Source organism: Enhydra lutris, unplaced genomic scaffold (assembly GCF_002288905.1).
Source record: "Enhydra lutris kenyoni isolate GAN:26980312 unplaced genomic scaffold, ASM228890v2 scaffoldscaffold8, whole genome shotgun sequence".
NCBI lineage: Eukaryota > Metazoa > Chordata > Mammalia > Carnivora > Mustelidae > Enhydra > Enhydra lutris.
Genome location: NW_019154092.1, coordinates 7,702,501 through 7,726,813, shown reverse-complemented (window position 1 = coordinate 7,726,813; position 24,313 = coordinate 7,702,501). Strand labels below are relative to the sequence as shown.

Here is a 24,313-nt window from a genome sequence, read left to right as displayed (position 1 = left end):
AAAACTTCTGCTCCTCTAAAGACACTGCTAAAAATAAGACAAGTTACACACAGAAGATAGTATTTGCAAATCACATACCTGAGAAAGAACTGGTGCCTGGAATATATAAAGAACTCCCAAAACTTAGTAAGAAAATAAATACCCAATGAAAGAATGGGCAAAAGATTTGAACAGGCACTTCGTCAAAGACATATAGATGGCAAATGAGCACAGGAAAATATGAGCATTATTAGTCATTAAGAAAATGCAAATTCAAACTACAACAAAACAAAACAACCTAAACCACCATACATACTTAATAGGACAGCTAGAATGAAGACTGCCCACACCAAACGCTGGCAAGGGTATGGAGCACTGGGAACTCTCACACACCGCTGGTGGGAGTGTAAAATGGTACAACCACTTTGGAAAACAGTTTGGCAGTTCCTTAAAAAGGGAGACAGCCATTCTACTCCTAGGTATATACCCAAGAGAAAGACCATATGTGTCCACACAAAGACTTGTACATGAATGCTCACCAGAGCTTTATTTGTAACAGCCAAAAACTGGAATCATTCCAAGCGTCCATCAACGTTTTAAGGACAGAGAAGAGCTGAGAAAAAAAGTTTTTCTGCTCAAGAAGTTATCTGCTCAAGATAATAAGTGAATAAACAGCAATGGGCAGAATCTGAATGCAGGCCTAATGTTTACAAAACCAAGTGCTCTTTCCTCTGCACAGAACTAGACTGGGATTGGGGCACCTGGGTGGCTCACTCAAGTCATGATCCCAGGATCTAGGCCCCACGTGGGGATCCCCGCTGAGCAGTGAGTCTGCTTCTCCGTCTCCCTCTCTGCCCACTTGTGCACGCGCACTCTCAAATAAAATCTTAAAAAAAGAACTACACTGAGAGGTGTTCCAGAATTACAGCATGATAAATGCTCAAACACCAACTTGACACCAAGTAGGCCAGAGAACAAGTCTGCTACCAAGTCTAGGAGGGTAAAGAGCTAAGAACACTTGACTGAACAGTCAGGAGGATCGAAGGATGGATCTGGAGAAGGGGGACCTTAGGTGACCTGCCAGACGAAAGATCAGTGCAGAAGTACCTGCTTCAGAACTTAGAGGGAATATAGGCCTCTTAACCTTAGCCCAAACCCCACAGGTGTGCCACCACTCCTCCTTCCAAAACATTAAATTAGGTTTATTTTCAGATCCAAGTTAAATGCAGAGTAACTCTTTTTTTTTTCCTAAAGATTTTATTTATTTATTTGACAGAGAGATCACAAGGAGGCAGAGAGGCAGGCAGAGAGAGGGAGGAAGCAGGCTCCCTGCTGAGCAGAGAGCCTGATGTGGGGCTCCATCCCAGGACCCTGAGACCATGACCTGAGCTGAAGGCAGAGGCAAAGTAATACTTTAATTCAGCCTAGGGACTGCCCACTCCATCATGTAGCTGATTTTGCCATCAAGAGAGAAAAATCCCAAAGCAAAATAAAAGGTGAACAGAGGAGTGAATAGTTTAAAATATAAATTCTTTGTATTGATGAGATGAGGAACTGAGGCAAAAGTACCAGAAATAATAAACCAGTGGTCAAATGTGGCAGACTAATCAACTTTACCCAGCAAGGGCTGTTCATCTTTCCCCCAAGTCATGCAGATACAAGCCCAGGCAGCTGATGCGCATATTTACAAAAAAGGGTTTTCCCCTTTTATCTTAAAAAAAAAAAAAAAAAGAAAAAAAATTCTGCAGAGAATTGTTACCCAGCACATCATTAACTCATTCTATATACATGTGGGTACCACTAAAACCAATTTTAAACGTGCTTTTCTAGGATATTAATTATATTATCTCTAAATAAAGACTTTTCCTGTGTAGTCTTGTTGGTAGCCATCAAAATATGCTATCAAGTCTCATGACTCACTCTTCCAAACCCCCATTTAACAACACTTCTAAATATTATGACTTTCAAGGGCACCTTCCTACAGCTTTTTAATTGATTCCCCGGCCGCTACTACACACAGCCCTACTTTTTTCCTCCTTACTTCCCTTAGGTGGCAAGGACATTAAGAATCTTATCAAAACTAGTTTTCAAAAGTAGTCCGAGGGCCCAGAGACTCTTTGAAAGAAGCACAGTCCGAGCAAATATACCCAGTTAGTCCCGGACCCATCCTTAATTCACTCTAATCCAATAGTGCCCTCAAACCTGAAAAAGAATATAGTGTAAAAATTTTCCAAAACTTCTTCGAATATGAACAATTCTGCGGTATGGCATATGACATAACATAGTTCCAAAGGCTCTTCGACGTCACGCTAGTTACAGCTGAAAGAAAAGTTAACATAAACACTAAATAAGCTATATTACACCCAAGCTTCATCTGAATGACCTCTCGGTTAAATCAAACCACATACAGCACGCTAGATTAATCCTCAAGGGTATTTTAAGCATGGGTTCAAACAAACTGCCTATACAACAGGCTTGGGCTGATGCTCAATGCTGTAAACTAAGCGATTTAAGAAAAGAAAGTATTTCCAATAAATATTTAGAACCAGGAGGCCTACCTGAAAATTCTGACTGGTAGTTAAGGAGTTTTGTTTCCTGAGAAAATAATTTAGTCCCTTGCACGTCAGCTAACTTATCAGAATACAACAGCCTTCTAACTCATCCAATCTTACAGAAGATTACTATAAGCCCTATCTCACCTATTTTAGAAATCCAGCAAATGGAATGTAAATCTAAACTGCATCCTTGGAAAACTGATAATAGAAATTTAAAATCTCTCTCTTTGAAAGTCTACCTGTAATTTTGCATGGCCTCCCATTATTCAAGAAACAGGATTTCCCCGGACTCTGAAGTCACTCTGCTGAGATACCTATTCAAATGGGTGTCACTGGCTTTCTTTCACTTTGAAATTCAAAGTATGTTTCACGGTACAGTATGGAAAGTACCACTTTTAACCTAAGACAAACTTAACAGTACCTAGTCATTTCATTTACTTACCTTTATGACCTTCTGCTATGTACATACAAAGCACCATTTTTCACATACTAGGATTTCATTTCTTTTTCTCAAGGCTATCAGCCAAGTCAGTCTTTGACCAACCTTTTCCCCATTCTGCCCACTTTTCTACAGGCTCTGTACAGAGACTTTGGGACTTAAACCAAAACAAAAGACCTAAGACTCTTATCAAGGCTTGGCAATGCCCCCCTCGATTCAAAATCCAGACCACACCCAGGTCCTCTCCTAGTCTCCATAGCAACAGATCACCTGTACTATTATATTTACTCTCTTTTTGTCTAGATTCTGCATTTAGGAAAGACAACCAAGACTCTCGAGTTTGGCCAGAAAGTGATGTCTTCCCATCACAAGGGCTGACTCAGACTTAGCTTGGCTGAAGCAGCAGGACCTGGTACACAACTACTCCGGAAGCAGGCCTCCATACCAGAACTGCTTCGGACAGAAAATCGGCTCCTATGATAACATTCCCACTGTAAGGGTAGCCCAAGATCCATTCTTTCCGACATCCCTGGTCCTCCACCTTCTCCAGGATGTAACAAGCTTTCTCATTTTCTCTCACCCTTGACCTCGACACCATAGCCAGATTTCCCCCTCATTCTTTCTCCCTTCACAATAAACAGCAAGTGGTCCTTCAACTGGCCACATGTTCAAAGATCCTTTGTTCCTAAATATTCCGGATAAAGGTACCTATGAAAACTATAGCAACTGAAAAAAAACAAAAACAAAAACAAAAAAAAACCCAACAATTATTCTAACAAAGTCTTCAACCAATTTATAAATATGCAAATAAACTATGCCTTCAGATGTCTGTTTTATCCTAAATTAAACCTTTAATAAGTTAATTGCAAGCATCAGCAGAATCTATAATTACATTAATTCTGTAGTGTAATTTTCAACATCAGTATTTCCTTCTCTGTTCTTTAAGCTTCCCTTCCTCTTCACTCCTAAGCACCACCATATAATAGCACTATTTACCAAGTACTGTTCTAAGTGCTTTCTGTGCGTTCATTTACATAAGGCTCTAAACAGGCAATACCTATTATGCCTATCTACAAACGACAACTTCAGCATCTGGACCAGGTTAAGTCAGCTGTACGAGTCTGTCCAAAGTGACAATACCAAAACTGGAACAAAACAATCTGGCTTCGGAGTTTTGTCTATTAACTACTGAGGTTCACTGCCTCTGATATCCTCATTATCACACTTATACTAAAACTGCTTGTAAACCACTAGAGGGCATAGACTGTGACCATCCTTTGCAGAGCTATATCCTCAGTACACACAAGTCTTGAGGCTTATGAATAAACCATTGTTGAGTTCTTCACAGGTGTGCTTTCCCCTCTAGACTGTGCTCCTTTAGGGTCAATGAGGAAACTCACACCACAGGTCATGCTCTACATGCATGGCATCTCAGTGAAAATAATAGGCAGAAGTCCTTCCTTCACACATTCCTAAACACCTGCTGAGTCTTGAACCTAATTACAGGAATGAGAAGCCCCTGTTGGAGGTAACAGTCAAAGCCACCTTTCCAATTCTGCAAGCCATCAATGGCTGCCTTGAATAACCTTTTAAACTTGCTAGCAGGCACAACATATGACATCAGGTGAAATGCAGAAGCTGTCCTTCACTACATTAGCACTGCTCCCTTTAAGAGAGGTTGTTTTTTTTTTTTAACTTAAATAAACAACCCCGAGTTAGCAAAAGTTAATTCTGCATATGGTTCATTTGCTTTAAAAATAATTACTCTTTTCAGAGAACGCTTCTGAATAGTAAATTCCCCCTTACTTCACTCAAAACATTTAGGAATTTAAAAATTAAGCTTAATTTGGCCAAGGAAAACCACATTAGACGACGCTAAGGATTAACGACCCGATATTTAAAAGAGCAATCTCAGACTGCAACCATCTCTGAATTACTTACCTAAGTATTAGCCACAGTAAATCTCCGCATCGGGCAGGCTTTCCCCTAAATACACCACAAATTCTACCGTGGTTATCATTTCAACGCAGAACCATTTCCAAATTATCTTCTGATGCTTAGAAAAGCACACACGAAATAAACAAATTCCTTTCTAAATTATCAGTTCCTTCCTGACACTATTCTGGACACAATGTCAAAGTCTGTGTGTTTTTTTTTTTTTGCTTTTTTAAACAAAAGATCGACTCTCTTAAAACTTCCCTTTCTCAAAGAAAAGCTGAAACTGTAATATTTAGGGAGGTCTGGGTGACTGGCGAACGTACATGCGTTAAAGAAATACTCTCTCCAAACCTAGTAACTCCTGCTAAGGCCACACCTTCTATCCTTCCCGTAATCCACAAATCACAGGGGGTGTCGAGGCAATCTAAAAACTGCTCCGGGCTAAAGGGAAATTACAGGTATGTAGTCTCCACACAGTGAGAGCCCGGGTAACTGACCCGAGGCGGCGGAACCGAGACCAGGCTCCCCTACAGCTGGCCGCCGAGTGATACTTGCGAGCAACTCTAAGAAAACACACCTTCCTTCTCGGAGCCTCTTCCTGAGGGGAGAGGCGAGGGGGTGGGGGCGGTCCGCGAAGGGCCCCCCACTGGGAACAAGCAGACCCCAAATGCCCATTTCACATTTCAGCCCCGCCACTTTCTCCTCCCGAAACAGACGCCGAGCGGGCCCCGAGCCCACAGGCACCCGGGGGGGTGATGCGAGGGTGGGCGACGCGGCGGGGCCCGAGCTCGGGCGTCAGACAGGGCATCTCTCGCCGCCCGCGGACCCGGGCGCGCCGTTCCCTTCCCGAAGCGCAAAGCTCCCTCCAGTTCGCGGCCCCCGCCGGCCCAGGGCCACGCCTCGCCGAGCCCAGTCCCCGCCGGCCGGGCCCAGGCCGCCGCCGCCCGCCCTTCCTTCCCGGCCGCTCCCCGCGGGCCGCCGGAGCCGCGACAGCGCGGCGGGCGCACTCACATCCGTCCGCGTCCTCCTGCAGGTCCTCCTGGAGCAGCGAGAGGTCTGCGCCGAGGGGAGAGAAGAAAGGCCCGGTCAGCGCCCCCGGGACCCGGCGCGCCGCCCCCGCCGCCCGCCCTCCCGGCCCCGCGGCGCCTCGCCGCGCCAGACCCCGCGCCGGCCGCGAGTCGGGGCGGCGGCGGCGGCGGCGGGCGGCTGGCGGGCGGACGCGGGGAGGAGGCGCCGCCGCCGCCGCCCGGAGGACAGGGGGCCACGTACCCGCCATCTTGTGGTCGCCCCCTCCTCCTCGGTCTCCCGGGGATCCGGGGCTACATGGAGCGGCGCGAGCCGGGGAGTCGGGGAGCGCGCGCGGGAGGGGCGGCAAGGAGGAGGGACGGGCCGGCGGGGGCGCGCGCGCGGGCACGCGCGGGGCGGGCCGAGGGCCCGGGCCTGGGCCGCGGGCGGAGCGGCTCCCGGACGCCGAAGGGCGGGCGGGCGCCGCGGGCCCCGGGCCTCGCCCCGCCTCGCCCCGCCTCGCCCCGCTTCGCCCCGCCGCTCCGCGCGGCTCCCGGGCGGCGGGCGCTCCCTCCTCCCTCCTCCCTCGCTCCCGGCCCGGCCCGGCGGCGCGCGCTCACACCCTCGGCCGGAGGCGCCCTCAAGCCGAGCGCTGCGACGGGCGCGCGCGAGCTGCCGCCGGCCCGGGACCCTGCGGCGTGTGCCCGGAACCGGGCCCGGGTGGGGTCTCCCGCGGCCCGGCAGGCTTTATTGGGTCACCGGCCTCGCCCACCGCCTCGTCGGCCGCGGCCCTTCTTCGCGGACTCGCCGTTCGCCGCCCAGCGCCCCCTTCCCAGGGCTTGCACGTACGTCGTCGGCGATCCGAGGCCCGGCGGAGGCCGAGGGTCCCACCCTCCGGGTGGAGGAAGCGCCGCCTCCCCGCACGCCGGGGGCCCTCGCGAAGTGGCTGGTAACAAAGCCCAGGGCTCGGCTGTACCGCTGTTGAGTGACAAAGTCATCCTAGTGCAGCCCACTTTCCCACCCAGCGCGTGTAAGTCCGAGGCACAGATTATTGCCCCCGTGGCCTGCCCTTCGTGCGCTGGCAAAGCGGGAAATGCTCGGGCAAGAGCGCCGGCGGACCTGGGTTCAGATCCCGATTCTGCCGTTTACTTAGGTGTGTAACCCGTTTGTAAATGAAGGCTGACACCTGGCTCAGGATTCCTGGGATTGATGAAGAATGAGGAACCCAGCATGTTACTTCTTTAGTTTAAATAATTTCGCGAGCACCTGATGGGCACGGCTGAAATCACTATTACTAATTTTATTATTCCCGCTTTTTTTTTTTAAACATGCGTTAAGTGATTAGCCCAAAAGCAAAGCGGAGGCTGAATCCAGGTTTTCTGACTCCATTTCACACAGCCCTGTCTCCAAGACTCTAATCTATTCCAGCTCCACCTGAGGCCTCCAAAATGTTAATCTCCCGAAGTGGAGAACAAAACATCCAGTTGTTTAATTGATGCCATATTGACAGGTCTGGTTTCTGGAAGAGGACAGGGAACTCTGAATCATCAGCTTGTCCCTTTCTGTATTGTGGTCTTCACCAAGGACGCTATCGATTGACCCTTGAACTACGCAGGTTTGAACTGTATGTAGGTTTTTAAAAATAAATACATTAGAAAAATTTGGGGAGATTTGCAACGATTTGAAAAAAAGCAGCATAGCCTAGAAATAGCGGAAAAAGAAAAAGTTAGGTATTATTGTAAGAATGCAGGATATACATATTATACACAGATCAACTGGGTTATTGGTAAGGCTTTGAGTCAACAGTAGGCTATAAACAGTTAAGTTTTGGGGAGTCAGAAGTTTCACATAGATTTTTGACCGCAAGGGGGTGGGCACCTTATCCCATTGTATTGGCATTTAATGCCATTGAGAATCCGACTAAGGATCAGATCGATCCTCTGAAATTCATAATTCTGTGTAATAAAATGGGCCCCACATAGCTATTCTAAAAACTTCCCTCAGCTATGACAAGGTGGACCACAGATAGTATAGTGTGTATTAAATTTCTAAAAGCAAATAAAAATCAGAATAGAATCTATTACTCCAAATGTGTGTCTAATTTTCTCAAATATAAAATAATTAAAACTAAAGGCCAAACTCATAGCCTATTTCTTTCTTTCCCTTGCAGAATGCCCTTATGTGAATTCAGCTGACACCAATTCTCAAATGACAGCTAGAAATTCACAAACTATTAAGAGAAACCAGCCCCAGTTGATTCAGTCCATGAGAGTTCTACCCTGCTTGCGAATATTTGTCTTGTTGACCACCTACTGTTTTTAGCAGTTCTGTGTAGAAAGGAGGAGGGGAGAGGATTTGGCTCTTGGCGCTAAGCTGGTGATTTCGCAAGAACACAAAACCTACAGAGTATCTACTATACTTCAGCCACTGCTTATACAAAGACAACGAAAACTGGCCAATCTACCCAGAAGTCAGGTTTATTATAATGCTCAGCAATGGTGGGAAAACAGAAATTATGTACCAATTGCTAGCCTGGGGTACCAAAAGACGAAGGAACTCTGCTTTTGGTATCTAGGCCTCAGTAAACTTCATCTCACTATTGTCTGGGAAGGCAGCAAAGGAGGCATCTCTGTGTAATTCTGTCCATTTTCTTCAAGAACTATGCATTTGTTATCCTACCTGCTTTACATGTTACTACAGACCCTTTAGGCAGTGTGGTTTTTAGACATTTCAGTGAGGATTTCCTTATTCACAGTTCAGCGTAAGTACATATGTTTTACATTTGATTTTCTTTCTCTACTTCTGTCATAAAGATAAGATAAATGGTTTTTATTTTATTTTTTTTTAATTTTATTAATTTATTTGACACAGAGAGCACAAGCAAGAGGAGCCGCAGAAGGAGAGGGAGAAGCAGGCTCCCTGCAGAGTAGAGAGCCTGAGGTAGGACTTGATCCCAGGACCCTGGGATCATGACCTGAGCCCAAGGTAGATGCCCAACCGACTGAGCCACCTGGGCACCCCAAGATAAATGGTTTTTAAACCGGAACTTAACAAAATTCACTCTGTCCCCTCCTTATAAAAAAATGGTATCTAAACAAAGAATGCAGTTATTTTCCGTATACCCTTACCCCAATTTCACTTATAATGTAGCCTGTGGGTCCCAGAAGCTGTTGTTGGTGGTAAGAGCACAACAGGAAGTGTCAACTCTGAGCCTGTTTTCCACTGAAATCTGTAAAATAGAGGGAATGTCACAAATCAATTTTCTTTAAAAGGTTTTTTTTTTCTTTTTTAAGTAATCTCTAGCGCAAACATGGGGCTCAAACATACAACCTGGAGATCAAGAGTCACGTGTTCCTCCAACTGAGCTAGCCAGCACCCTACAAGTCCAATTTTTTAAAAAGATTTACTTATTTATTTATTTGACCGATAGAGATCACAAGTAGGCAGAGAGGCAGGCAGAGAGAGAGGGGGAAGCAGCCTCCCTGCTGAGCAGAGAGCATGATGATGTGCAGGGCTCAATCCCAGGACCCCGGATCATGACCCGAACCGAAGGCAGAGGCTTTAACCCACTGAGCCACCCAGGCACCCCTACAAGTCCATTTTTTTTTTTTTTTAAGATTTTATTTATTTGACAGACAGAAATCACAAGTAGGCAGAGAGGCAGGCACAGAGAGAGGGGGAGGCAGGCTCCCGCCGAGCAGAGAGCCCAATGCGGGGCTCGATCCCAGGACCCTGGGATCATGACCTGAGCCGAAGGCAGAGGCTTTAACCCACTGAGCCACCCAGGCGCCCCACAAGTCCATTTTTTAAAAAGTGTTATCTGAGGAGCACCTGGGTGGCTCAGTGGATTAAGTGTCTGCCTTCAGCTCAGGTCATGATCCCGGGGTACTGGGATGGAGTCTCTCATCGGGCTTCCTGCTTGGTGGAAGGCCTGCTTCTTCCTCTCTCACTCTCCCTGCTTGTGTCCACTCTCTCACTGTCTCTCTCTCTCTCTCTGTATCAAATAAACAAATAAAGTCTTAAAGTATTATCTGAGTTTGTGGCTACAAAGCCCTGGATTTTTCAGAGTAAGTACTCTTTTAAATATTCGTGAAAACTTCCATTAGTTGCCAAAGAGCCTTGGAAATGGGTGTATTTGGCTCTTCAAAAACAAACACAATAACTATCAGGGGAAAATATTACCAGTTTAAAAAACCTACCTGGCCTTGCGTGAAGATATCACATTTATTAATTTTTGTATCGGTAATTGAACCGTTTATTGTTTTCTTTAGAATGTTCATTCCCAAAGCTGAGAAGGTATAACAGGCAGATTTATTAGTTATTGTTTTGAACAGTAAAAAAAATAGGATCAGTCTGAAAATGGAGAAATACTTATAAGAGAAAGTACTTTTTAAACAAATGTTTAATATTCATTTTTATTCATCTCTGTGTTTTTGGGAGCCAGGTTGGTGAGATGTCCCTCATAGACTGCCATTCCCAGTAAAAAGACCAAACATTTTCCTCTTTTTTTTTCTTTTTTAACTAATTGCCCCAATTAATCTCTTATCGAAAGCCTCCTTTATACATTCTGGTAAGTTGTATAAAGGTAAATATTTGTGTACAATTTTTCTTATCTCTTTGTTCCCTTGCCTCTTCTAGCTCCCTTTAAAGTTCTATGTCAAGGTGACCTTCCAAAACGTGAAAACTTAGCCTTTCCTAGACCTTTCATAGTTTGGTTTTGTTTTTCAAAGACAACGGATCTCTTTTTACTCACATCAGCTAACGATACATTTTCTCAGACCATGCTGAAAACGAAAGAATAGAGGAGGAAGTCAACAGTCAGCCATAATATAAAATGAGCCCCATCGGAGTCATCCCTATTCAAGCTCTTCTTTCTCTATTTACAAGAGTTGAAGGCTGCCTGTGGAATGTGGCAGAACAGAAGCTCCTTCTCAGGGTCAGCCGCTATTGCAAGTCTGAGCACAGGCTTGTTCTGAGTAGAATAGAGCATCCTGTTGGAACAACTACCGTAAAACAAGTAGAAAACGTTAGTAGAGCCCAAGGGATTCTTCCCTGAGAATGTAGTTATTTCAGCCAAGGTACAGCAGCCTCTACAATTTGCTTCCCAATGTTTAAGTTTATGGTAAATCCTAAAATGTGAAAATGGCAAGCAATGAGTACATTAGAATAGCAGCGTTAATTTTCTTTGTGCCTCTCTCTTAAAATGCTGGAAACGTTAGCTGTGGTTCAAAGCAATCTGGAAGAGTCTACCCCACAGAGGATGTGCTGACGAAATGTTTATTCTTCTAAACCCGGACACATGAGTCCAGCTGAATCAGGAGAAGACCATAGGTAAACCACATACTGACCCCAGATAAACTCCTCGAATAAACCATACGTTGATTTTAAGGTCACTTCACAGTAATGCTGTGAAATTTAAAAAATAAAATTTAAAAATTAAAAAAAAAAAAATAGCGCAGTGATACAATGCGATTTGTACACAAGAGAACCAATCCGTTTTTTAAACTGTTTATTTTGAAATAATTTCAGATTTACAGGAGGTTGCAAAACATGGACAGGGATGTCCTGTGTACCCTCCGCTCCATTTCCCCAATGGTAATATAGTGCATTTGGCAACATTTTTGAGTTCTATGTGTCAGATAGTATGCTGAGTGCTTTTATATACTTCATGATTTAACTCTTAAAACAATGCTGTATTACCCTTTCTTTTTAAAAATTTTATTTATTTGAGAAAGAGAGGGAGAGAACATGAGCAGGGGGAGAAGGGTTGTGGGAGAGGGAGAAGGTGTTAGCAGGGGGGAGGGGCAGAAGGAGAAGCAGACCCCCGACTGAGCAGGGAGCAGGACAGGGGCTGATCCGAGGACTCCCAGGATCATGACCTGAGGGAAGGCAGACACTTAACTGACTGAGCCACCCAGGCGCCACCGATGTTACTGTTTTTAAAATAAGGGAAACCAAAGCTCAAAGAGGTTAAGTAATTTGTCAAAAGTCAGATCGCAAATAGGGGAGTTGGAATTCAGACACTGGAATCCTCATTCTTTCCTTTTCTTCCTTTCTTTCTGCCCTTTTTTTTTTTTCTTTTTTTTTGGAATCCTCATTCTGATAGCATTTGTATATCATGTCCACAACTTTTCCATCAAAACTTCCCCAGCCAATTTCTCTGGCATCGAGAAAGCCTCTGTCCTTTTAGGTGTATGGTCTTGCCAACTAGGCCATCACTATCCCCTGCTGATTGAACCACTGAAACCTTCAAGATCACCTTTTCACCCTTTTCTTGCATAACATCCTGACCAGAGTATTAACCACTTCAAACCCGTCTAGCAACTTTCTAACTAGGTTTTTTTAATTCATTCTGGCCAAGGATGCAAAAACTGTCTTTCTGTATTTTGCTCATACCAATCCCATGAAAATCCCAAACATGTGCCTTAGTCCCAGTAATGAGACTCACTGTGGTGATCAGTTTGCAGCATGTACAAGTGTCTGATCCCTGTGATGTACACCTGAAACTGATATAATATTGTGATATAAACTGATAAAATAATGTGATGTAATCTGATATAATAATATAATATATAATAAAAAAAAATATCTATATATAGCCTTTCCACCAAACGCCCTTTGCTTCCTTAGCTGCTGTTTACCACCACTTAACTCTTCTGGTTTAAGCCAAGTTATCCTGGGTTAAGACAATCTTGAATTCGGGTGCTAATTCATTGCTCCTTCAAACTATGTTCTTGTTGTTTCTGTTTGTTCGTTTTTGTTGTTGTCTCTACTGGGGGGAGAAAAGGAGGGAGAGATTCTACCTCTTTGTGACATATATTCTTTTTTATTTTTCCAGTTATAAAAATAATGTAAAGGGCACCTGAGTGGCTCATCTTGTTGCGTATCCAGCTCTTGGTTTTGCTCAGGTCACAATCTTGGGGTCACGAGATCGAGCCCCGCATCAGGCTCTGTGCTGGATGTGGAGCCTGCTCAGGATTCTCTCTCCCCTCCACTCACACACACTCTTTCTTTCTCTCTAAAATAAATCAATAAAATCTTTTTAAAAAAACACATGTATAAAATTCCAAAACAGTATAATGGAAAAATAAGAAATGCCAAAAATCTCCCAGTTCAGCCATTATACTACAGAACAATTATTGTCCCTTTACCTCCATTTTTAAGCTTTCAAGGTCCTACATAAAAATTTTTAAACATGCTTTATCGAGATATAAATCACATACTATAAATCACATACCCAAATAGGGGCACCTGGGTGGCTCAGTGGGTTAAAGCCTCTGCCTCCGGCTCTGAGCATGATCCCAGGATCCTGGGATTGAGCCCTGCATCAGGCTCTCTGCTCAGCAGGAAGCCTGCTTCCCCCGGCCCTGCCTGCCTCTCTGCCTATTTGTGATCTCTGTCTGTCAAATAAATAAAATCTTAAAAAAAAAGTGACCCAAATAAAGTGTAGAGTTCAATGGTTTTCAGAATATTCACAGAGTTGTCCTACCATCGCCCCATCTAGTTTGAGAACATTTCATCACCCTCAAAAGAAACGTATCATTAATAGTCACTCCCCGTTACCTAACCCACATACACTTCGGTCCCCAGGAAATCACTAATTTATCTCTGGATGGATTTGCCTGTACTGGATGTTGTATATAAATGGATTCATAAGATATATGATCTTTAGTGACTGTCTTCTTTCACTCGGCATAATGTTTCAAGTTTCATCTATGTTGTAGCATCTATCAGTATTCTATTCCTTTGTACGGATGAATAATACCTTCTTATACAGATAGATGTTTTATTTATCCACTCAATAGTTAATGGACCTTTAGATTGTTTCCACTTTTTAGCTATTATGAATAATGCCACTGTAAACATTTCTTTGCAAGTTTGTGTGTGGATTCATGCTTTCCGTTCATCTGGATATATACCTAGGATTGGGATTGCTGGATCCCATGGTAACTCTATCTTTAGTGTTTTGAGGAATTGCCAGCTGGTGTCCAAAGCAGCCATGCCATTTTATATTCTCATCAGTAATGTATGGGGGTTCCAAATGTGCCTCTTCCAGAGTAAAGCTGTCATTATTCATAAATGGTGTGATTGTTTATGTAGAAAATACAAGAATCCATAAATAAATTATTAAGAAGTAAATTTAGCCAAGTCACTGGACACAAGGTTTGTCCGGTCTATGTATGTCAGTATTCAATAATTATACATAGATCTAAAAATGTAATACCATTTACAATAATGTTTAAAAAGTCAAATCCTAGAAATGAATCTAATGAAAGATATGCAGGACCATTACATACAAAACTAGAAAGACATTATGGAGGGAAATTTATTAAATTCTTAAGTAAAATGTCAGGCTCCATCAAGACCATGGATTAGGAAACTCAATTTTGTTAAGATGTCAACTGCATAAGATTCAACTCATTCCTATTAAAAATCTGAGCAATCCGTGTGTGTACACACAAATTTGTGTGTGCATGTTGACCATCTGATTTGAAATGTCTAAGGAACTGCAAAGGGCCAAGGCAAGAATTGTCAATAATTTTGAAGGACAACAAAGAAAGGAGAGGAATTTCCTTTGTTGGACATCCAGACTTATACTAAAGCCACAAAGATAAAGAGTATGTGGTGTTGGAATGGACATAACAAATAGACCAAAAAAGAGTCCAGAAACAGGCCCGCACACGTGTGAATCACCTGGTTTGTGACAGCAGCACCGATGTAGAGTAGTAAGAGAAGGACAGAAGTAGCACTGTAGAATTGAAACAGAACCCTGATGCTGGGTCAACTGGGGTGCCATGTGAGGGGAAAAAAAAAAAGAAAGAAAAGAAACTTGACCCTACCTCACTCCATGCACAAAAACCAATTCCAGAGGGGTTGTGATACAAATATGAAATGTAAAACAATAAAGTTTCCAAAGATCTTCTTGAAGAATATCTCCTTGGCCGTGGTGTAGGGGATGATTTCTTAGACACAATAACACTAGCCGTGAGGAAAAAGATAAACTAGAGTATACCAGAAGTTCTGTTGTGCAAAGACACTATTAGGAGAGGGAAAACAGATGCTATAAAGTGGAAGATAATATACATACAAAGATATACGAAGAACTACACAAATCAATAAGGAAAGGACAATCAATAGGAAAACAGGCAATACATACAGACATCATAAAAGAACATATCCGCATGGCTGAGAAACTTAGAAAAAGGTGCTTAATATAAACTTCTCATCAGGGGAATATAAATCAAAACTATGGTGAGATACTATAATACACCCACCAGAAGAGCGAGAAGCTTGAAATACCAAATATTGTTGGGGACGTGGAGTCTATTAGTTTTCTCTTGATACTATCACAAACTGCCACAAATTCAGTGACTCAAAGCAACTCAAATGTATTCTCTTACAGTTCTGTGGGTCTAAAGTCCGACACGAGTCTCCCTGGGCTACATCAATGTTTTAACAGGGCTGCGTTCCTTTCTAGAGGATCTATAGGAAAATTTGTTTCCCTGCTTTTTCTGGCTTCTAAGGACCTCCATGTTTCTTGGCTCTTGTCCTTCTTCCTTCATCTTCATAGCCAGCAACATTACCTCTCTATGACCATCCCTCCATGGTCACATCTCCTCCGACTCTCTTCCTCTCTCCCCCACATTTAAGGACTCACGTGATGACATTGGGCCCACCGTATCATCCAGAGCAATCCCTCTCTGCCAAGATCCTTAATTTATTTCCAGCTGCAAAGCCCCTTTTGCCATGTAAGATAATATGTTTACAGATTCTGGGAAGTAGGACAGTGGACGCTTTTACAGGGGGAGCTTTATTCTGTCTATCACATAGAGTGACTCAACTTTCATACAATTCATACATTTGGTTCAACCACTTTAGAAAATAGTTGGCAATAATTTCTAACGCAAAACACGTGCAGAACCTATGATCCAGCAATCCCACTCCAAAAGACAGGTACACCTTATGTACACTGTTATTTGTAAAAACTCCCAAACTTGAAAAATTCAAGTGTCCATCAGCATTCAGGATGGATAGATAAGGTTGCAGTATATTCGTATTATGGAATACTACATAGCAACAGAAATGAATGAGCAAGTGTCACATACTGTAACATGAATGAGTCACAGATGTAACATCAACTGATAGAAGCCAGACAGCGAGGAATACATTCTATATGATTCCATCTGTTCAAAATTTAAGAACAGGCAAAACTAATCTTGGGTGTTAGAAGTCAGTTTAGAAATTAATTGGGGGTGGGAGGGTGGGGGATGGGTGGAAAGGATTAAAAGAAGACTTGAGCAGGGCTTCTGGGTGTTGGAAACACTCCATCTCTTAACCTGAGTGAAGGTTGCATTTGTGTGAACTTTGTAATAATTTTTCATGCTGTATCTTATGATTTGGGCATTTTTTTTTCTATTTGCATGTTTTACTTTTATGAAATCTTATTAAGCATGCCAGCAATGTGACTCTACTTAACACTACTAAATTGTACACTTAAACATGGTTAAGATGGTAAATTTAATATTATGTGGCCTCTTTTTACCACGATTTAAAAAAATTACTCAGAAAAAAATGATTTGCCTCTTCCGGAAAAGCCCAGGGAGGTGGGGGGGAGGACACGAGGGAGAGGAGGAAGAAGAAGAAGGAGGCAGAAGAGGGAGAAAAAATGTTTACCTAATTCAATTTAATTGTTTACTAATTATTTTGTCCTTTCAAACAAAGTGTTCTTCTATGAGCAAGGTAAATTTTACCTTTCTCCAGGCCAATTAAAGAAACCAGTGTACATCCTTTATTTTATTCCTACCTATCTTTTCTCCTTTACCCCTTATCTCTTCCGTTCCCTGTTAAGTCTTCAACTGTGTTTTCCTCAGCTGCAATTTTGGGTGATCCGTTTCTTCCTGCACCTCCATGCCCCTTGGGCATAAAGCCCCAGCGAAAGTCCCCAGGCCCAGAACTTGAGAAAACAGAGCATCTGGAGCCAATCATGGGACAGTCCCTCCCTGTGCACATGACTCGCACACACCCGGCCAAGCATGGTGGAGTCAGATTTAGATCCTGGCTTTGCCGTCCCATGTCTGTGGATTTTGAACAATTGCCTCACCTCTTTCTGACTTGGCTTCCATGTTTGTGGAAGGACAATCATAAAATAAAAGTGCCCCTGGTGAAGACTGGAGGCCTTAGTACTGTAAAGTGCTGAGACAGCAGCTGGCACGTGGTAATGGCTCAGTAAGTAAACTCAACAGAGAACTTACTAATAGTCATCTGTTCTCAGCATCCGAAATTACTGACATAAGGAGTAATGTTATGTAGTAGATCTGGCTGAATGCCAATAAACTTTGCCTCTGATTGCTTTCTATTTTTAACTGTTGCTGCTCTTCAGAAAATGCAAAGGACAGCCCCCCAAATTTAATGGCGCTCAAGATGGCCTGGGGTTTCCCATGCTCACGGAGCTCTCATTTCTATCTTTCAGCTGCTTTAGAGATAAATAATGCATATCTTAGGGACGTAATGGCATTGGACTTCAGCCTTGGTGCTCAGCCCAGCTCTGAGATTTAACTTCAGCTTTGTTTTCAGCCTTTGGAAGGCCAAACAGCCCAGTGCTTCTGGAGCGACATTTCTAGAATCCCTGATATGCTGCTGCTCAATGTTCAAGCTACACACAGTTTCCCAAAGCAGAAACTAATCGGTGTGACAGTGTCAACAATGGCAATAACTCTGGTGTGGATTTGTTGTTATTATTTGAAGATACCCTTTTTGTTTTGTTTTGTTTATTTGTCAGAGAGAGAGAGAGAGCGAGCACAGGCAGACAGAGTGGCAGGCAGAGGCAGAGGGAGAAGCAGGCTCCCTGCCGAGCAAGGAGCCCGATGAGGGACTCGATCCCAGGACGCTGGGATCATGACCTGAGCCGAAGGCAGCTGCTTAACCAACTGAGCCACCCAGGCGTCCCTGAAGATACCCTTTAAAATACAATTAGGCATTCTAAATATAACTTGGAGGAAAATCTCCTTACGTACTTCCCATGTTGAAATTCTGCCAGTGAAAAGTGCTACATAAATTTATAATTGCCTGAGTAAATGCTGCAGTATTCATGAATATTATGAAATCTTTAAATGAAAGTGTTTTATTTTTATTTATTTATTTTTTTAAGATTTTATTTATTTATTTGACAGACAGAGATCGCAAGTAGGCAGAGAGGCAGGCAGAGAGAGAGGAGGAAGCAGGCTCCCCAAGGAGCCAAGAGCCCAATGCGGAACTCGATCCCAGAACCCTGGGATCATGACCCGAGCTGAAGGCAGAGGCTTTAACCCACTGAGACACCCAGGCGCCCCTAAATGAAAGTGTTTTAGATAGTTAACTTTAGAAAGAACATTATATATTTTTGGACCAAAAAATTTTAATAAAAATATAATTACTAACATAAAGTAATAGAATAGTGATTATATCATGATTCCAATCTTTTCAGAATTGTTTGTTGTACTCGCAATTCTATCACTAATCAAAATAATCTGTAACAACTGCATTTGATTTAGGTTTTAAAAAATTCTCTTTAAGCCAAGAGTCTTTTAAAAAAACGTTCCGTTTGAAAATTCTTTATATCTCATGAGAGTATTATTAAAATCACAATGTCAACTTTGCCATCTCAATTCCTCAAGGAAAAAAAAAATTCCAAAAAGGTGTACAGTAAATCCATGATGAGCTATCTTTAATCCCAATAGATACACTAAAGTGTGTCAGTAGTCGGAAAAAAGAATTATTGGTGGGGTACCTGGGTGGCTCAGTCAGTTTAAGCGACTGACTCTTGGTTTTGGCTCAGTTCATGATTTCAGGATTGTGGAATCGAGCCCCATAGAATCCCAATCCATGCACAGCAGGGAGTCTGTTTTGAGAGTCTCTCTCTCTCCCTCTCCCTCTGCCTGAGCCCCAGCTTTCTCGTGTGCACTCTTTCTGTAAAATAAATTAATAAAATCTTTAAAAAAAGATGTTAGAGAGGGAGCTGGGTGTCTCAATTGGTTAAGCGACTGCTTTCGACGCAGGTCATGATCCTGGAGCCCTGGAATCGAGTCCCCCATCAGGCTCCCTGCTTGGCTGGGAATCTGCTTCTCCCTCTGACCCTCCCCACGCTCATGCTCTCTCTCGCTCTCTCTCTCATTCTCTCTCAGATAAATAAAATCTTTTTTTTTTTAGAAAAAAAGATTTTATTTATTCATTTGTCAGAGAGAAGGAGCCAAGCAGAGGAAGCAGCAGGCAGAGGGAGAAGCAGGCTCCCTGCCAATCAAGGAGCCCCATGTGGGACTCGATCCCAGGACCCCAGGATCATGACCTGAGCTGAAGGCAGATGCTTAACCAACTGAGCCACCCAGGCGTCCCGAAATAAAATCTTTTTTAAAAAATGTGTTAGAGAAAAACTAGGTATCCCAAATACATTTTGTTCCTTCTAATAAACTTAAAAATAGATGCTGTAAAAACACTTAGAAGAAAACAATTCTTTATACAGTTGAGCCAATAGAAATTCAACATTAAAATATAAAGCTTGCTGGGCTGCCTGGGTGGCTCCGTTGGTTATGCATCCAACTCTTGGTTTCAGGTGGGTTCCTGATCTCAGGGTGCTGAGGTGGAACCTCTGTCTGGCACTGCCCACTCAGCGGGAGGAGGGGGAGTTTGCTTGGGTCTCTGTCTTCCTCAGCTTTTACTTGTGCTGTCAAATAAATAAATAATTCTTAAAAAAAAAAAAAAAAGACTGCCAAATGTTTGCTGTGATCTGCCAAGCATTTTTTGGTAATTGAAGATAAAAGATATTTTTGAGATGTTCCTAGGTGTGCAGTTCCTTTAAGAAAAGTCAGTTCTGAAAACCAAATTATGTTGTCACGCATAAAAGGTTAATGCCATTTGTTCAAAATGCTGGTGACAGTTGAGTCTGGTGAATGGGCAGGGAAGTGCCTGCAAAAGTGGTCTCACAGATGGCAACAAAATGACAAATTTTGTTCCTGCGCGATAATGTCAAACTTTAAAATATTGGTTACTAAAATATTTAAGGACCAAATTAAAATCCTAATTAAGTTTTTGACAGCTTGTCACTTTATTTTCATACTGCCGAGGTTTAATCTGTGATGGCGAGTTTCAGCTTCTGCTTCAGCTTTGAGTGAATGTGGAGCTCTTCCGGCTTTGGCTGAGTATGATTTTTAAGATTTGGTTATTTGGTGTTTTACCATGAAAAGCATTCGGCGCACTGCTCAAATGTAGGTAATGAGTAAGTACGGCATATACGTGCATATTTACATTCACGTCATACAACTTGCCTACAGTTTCTTTATATTTTTCCTCGCTATGTCCCAAATCAGTATGGGTTGATAAGGGAAATAAGCCTGTAATAAGATATGAATATTCATATATATAAAAGAACAGTAAGAAATGAGTTCCTTTGATTACAGTAAAAATTATTTTCTATATTTAATGGGCAGAGGACTTGAATAGACATTTTCCACCAAAAGATACAAATGGCCAATAAGCACATGAAGATGTATTCATTATCACTATTTGTTAGGGAAATACAAGTCAAAACCACAGGATATGTTGCTTCATAAAGCCACTCAAATGACTTTATTAAAAAAATAGAGTAAGTTGGGGCGCCTGGGTGGCTCAGTGGGTTAAGCGACTGCTTAACGGTTCAGCTTAACGGTCCCACTCTTGGAGCGCCGGGATTGAGTCCCGTACCAGGATCCCAGCTCTGCAGAGAGTCTGCTTCTCCCTCTGACCTTCTACCCTCTTATCTCTCTTGCTCGCTCACTTTCTCAAATAAATAAATAAAATCTTTAAAAAAATAGACTGGCTTTATTAAAAAAAGAAAAAAGTACAAACATCGGCAGGGATGTGGAGAAACGAGCATTTCTGCATTAGTGGCGCGAACGTACGATGGGACAGCTGTTGAAGAAACCACTCTGATGGTTCCTCAAGAAATTCAACATGGGATTACCATAGAACCCAGCTATTCCACTTCCCAGTATACACCCAAAAGAATTGAAAGCAGGGACTCAACATTGCACAACAATGTTCATAGTAGCATTATCCACAATAGCCAAAAAATAGCAATCCAAGTGTCCACTGATGGATGAATAGACAAATCAAATGTGACAAACACATACACACACACAGGAATATTATACAGCCTTAAAAAGGAAGGCCGTTCTGACACATATTACAACATGATGAAACTTGAGGCCATTGTTCTAAGTGAAATAAACCAGTCACAAAACAACAACAGCTGTATGATTCCACTTATATGAGACAGAAAGTAGAATGAATGGTGGTTGTTGCCTGGGAGGTGGGGAGGAGAATGGACATTAGTGTTTCCTGGGTAGAGAGTTTTAGTTTGGGAAGATGAGAAAATTCTGGAGATGGATGGTCATGATTGTTGCACAACAGTGTGAATCTACTTAATGCCAGTGAATTGTCTACTTAAAAATGACGTATTTTGGGGGCGCCTGGGTGGCTCAGTGGGTTAAAGCCTCTGCCTTCGGCTCAGGTCATAATCCCGGGGTGTTGGGATCGAGCCCCTCGTCGGGCTCTCTGCTCAGCAGGGAGCCTGCTTCCTCCTCTCTCTCTCTGCCTGCCTCTCTGCCTACTTGTGAACTCTGTCAAATAAATAAATAAAATCTTTTTAAAAATGGTGCATTTTATGTTATATATATATTGTATCAGAATTAAAAAACCATTTTATATTTTAAATATTTCTATGTGAGACATGCTTATTTGACTACAATGGGCATGGGGAGGATAAGCTTCTCCTGAAGAAGTGAAGGGAGAAAAGAACCTTGATCAAGGTGCTTTGACTTTGCAGATAAAGCATTTTACTAGTGCACTGGGAAGATAGAGAAGACAGAGGCATTTCTTTGGAAGATTTAATGTCCCTGCTAGCCAGTGGACCAGGACCCAAGATTGAGAGTCCAGATGGGACAAATATACTACCTTCTGTTGTCCAGGATTGGGAAGGCTTGGGGGATACACACCAGAGCTTTCAAGGGAATCTCCAGGTGAAAAGCTGGACACATGCCAAGTCCAAGTGGGCCTTGCCTGGATGGAGGAGGAGGGAACTGGAGGAGATAATGACAAACAGAGGTAACAAACCCAACCATGTCTGTGGTATATGTCGCTGTATTGCCTTTTTCATAATCCTAAAAATGAGAAAGATATTGAGATCAATCTTTGGAATGCAGCTGGGGTGCTGTGAGTAAAAGGGACCTCATCAATTCTTCAAACGGTTAGACATGTCAGACAGACCATTTCTTATTACCTAGATTCCTACATTCAGAAGCAGTCTAGCTTAGTGATGGGTAGAGACGCTGAGAGTTAATCCAACTGGAAAAGCATGTGGGACACCTAACGGCTGCTGGCAAGAGACGGTTAAATACAGTCAGCACAGTTAGGGAGCAGTCCTGGCCCAGAGGCTGTATGGATCCCCCCACATGGAAGCAGAGCATGGAAAGGGCCCGTCCCTCATGCCCTGCTTGAAGCTTCTTCGCTATTCGGCTTCTCTGGTTTTCATCCACTCAGCTTAAACCTGGAATCTTCTTCCCCTACTTATCTCTCTGGATGGATGACCCTCTGGCTAGTCTCCATGGCTTCATAAGTCACTTCTCAAGGATGGCTCTATCTTGGCTCTATGCAGGCTTCTGGACTCAGACTCTGAGACGTCATATGCCAATCCAGACCAGCATGGCCAGGACCCCACTTACCCTTCTAGGGTGAGATTTAGTGTCATTTTTCTGTTCAGATAGCACCAGGGCTCCCGGAGATGCCAAAGGACAAATAAACCTTCCCTTTTATCTCAATTTATTCTCAGGAAATCCCACTTCAGATGGAGGCAGATGTCCAAGAACTAGGCCTACTACACAAGTATTATTCATTCATTCATTCAGAAAAATATTTACTCAGTGCCTTCCATATGTTTCAGGATTAGGGTTGTGTAGGGAAAATGTGTTCAACGAGTTCACAGTCTAGGGACAGTAGAGAGTAAAACTATCATAATGAAATGTGTTGAGTGATTTGAGGGAAGGGGGCAGAGGGTGCTCTGGGAACAGTCAGGGTGAATCTGAAGAGCCTGGGCAAACAAAGCATTTGGTTGGGGGTCCTACATGAGGCATGCTCCTCGGGCACCAACCACAACTGTGCTCTGGCAGGCTGCTTCCTTGTGGATGCTGGTCCCTTACAGGAATCAATTCAAGGGAGGGGAATGGAACTGGGAAAGAGGGTCCAGTGCTTGCCTCAGCCATCTGTAGGCGGTGGGGTTTATGACCTTCATGCACCAAAGTTGAAGTGAGCTGGTCCATTCCTACCTTTTGTTGGGACCCAGAATCTTGCCTCTAGTTCCTCACCCTCTGTGGCCATGGGCTGGGGCAGCTCAGACGTCATCTCTGGACACTAGTGAGCCTACTAGTATTGGGCATGGTGGCCTGCAGCCTTCTCATGAGACTCTCCTGAAAATCAAAACAATCATACCTTAAAGAGCGGTCGATGAGGCCGGGGCTGGGATTGACCCCATTTTTCCGATGAAGAAAGTGAGGGTGGGAGACTGTGCAGAGCTAGCCTCAGGCCTTGTCAGCTGTACTATCTTCGTCGTAGAGCCCAGCTGGCACTGGTCCCTCCTCCGGGAGAACAGTTCCTGGTAGCGTCAGGCCAGTACCCCAACAGACAAGACACTGAAAATACCAACTTTTCAGGTTCCCCCAAGATCGCAAGCTCGGGGAGCCACAGATCGCTGCAGCTGTACCACCGTGAAGTGGTTTCTCAGACTCATGTTTCTGAATGGAGGAGAGAAAGGTCACTGAGGACGCCAAGCAGAATCCGATGAGCAATTAGGACAAGAACAAGAAAGGCCCCCAGGGCCACCATGCAAGACACCGAGGGCCACATCTTGATTTTAATCAGACTTACCAATAAGTACTGGTTTCCACATTCGTTTTTTTCCGTTCCTGCCACCTCCCCAATACCTGTGTCACCGGCGTCCCTATGCTAAACCAGAACACAGGGGGTGGCAATCTGGCCCAGAAGACTGCTGTTTCGTTGCTGTTTGCTTCCTGCTTTGCTGCTACTGGGCACCGCCTACCAAGGATATTTAATAAATACGCCTGCCTGAGTGCAGAACTGCCAAGTGCCCCATAACATAGGCCTTTTCTCTTTCATTTTGCAACTTATAAACCCCTTTATAAATTATTTCGGTTGCTAATCAAAACAGTTGGGCGAGATCAAAGGGCAGGTGCTAGTTCTAAATTACAGATGAGGAGCTTGAAGCTCTGACAGGTGGAAAGCTGGGTAAGGCCACATGGATAGTCTGGGGCAGAGCAAGGGCTGAAACCCAGGCCTTCCCCCCCAGAAGTTTCAGAGTAGCTACTTTGTTATTCAT

The 24,313-nt window shown here is 43.5% G+C and overlaps 1 protein-coding gene across 8 annotated transcripts in view; it reads right to left on the bottom strand.

The window, feature by feature from the left end:
* Positions 1-6,582, bottom strand: part of LOC111142444 (protein phosphatase 4 regulatory subunit 1) — a 61,209-nt gene extending 54,627 nt beyond the window's left edge. For 4 of the 8 annotated variants that reach the window (XM_022495583.1, XM_022495586.1, XM_022495585.1 and 1 more), the window contains exons 1-2: positions 6,181-6,264; positions 5,923-5,967 (exon numbers count right to left, since the gene is read on the bottom strand). In XM_022495583.1, coding sequence (XP_022351291.1) covers positions 5,923-5,967; positions 6,181-6,187 — 52 coding nt within the window. In that variant the 5' untranslated portion in view covers positions 6,188-6,264. Of the gene's footprint in view, positions 1-4,914; positions 4,934-5,922; positions 5,968-6,180; positions 6,265-6,538 lie in introns of those variants that run through there. The other 4 variants (XM_022495584.1, XM_022495587.1, XM_022495591.1 and 1 more) reach the window with 3 other exon arrangements.
* Between the last annotated feature and the right edge of the window lie 17,731 nt (positions 6,583-24,313).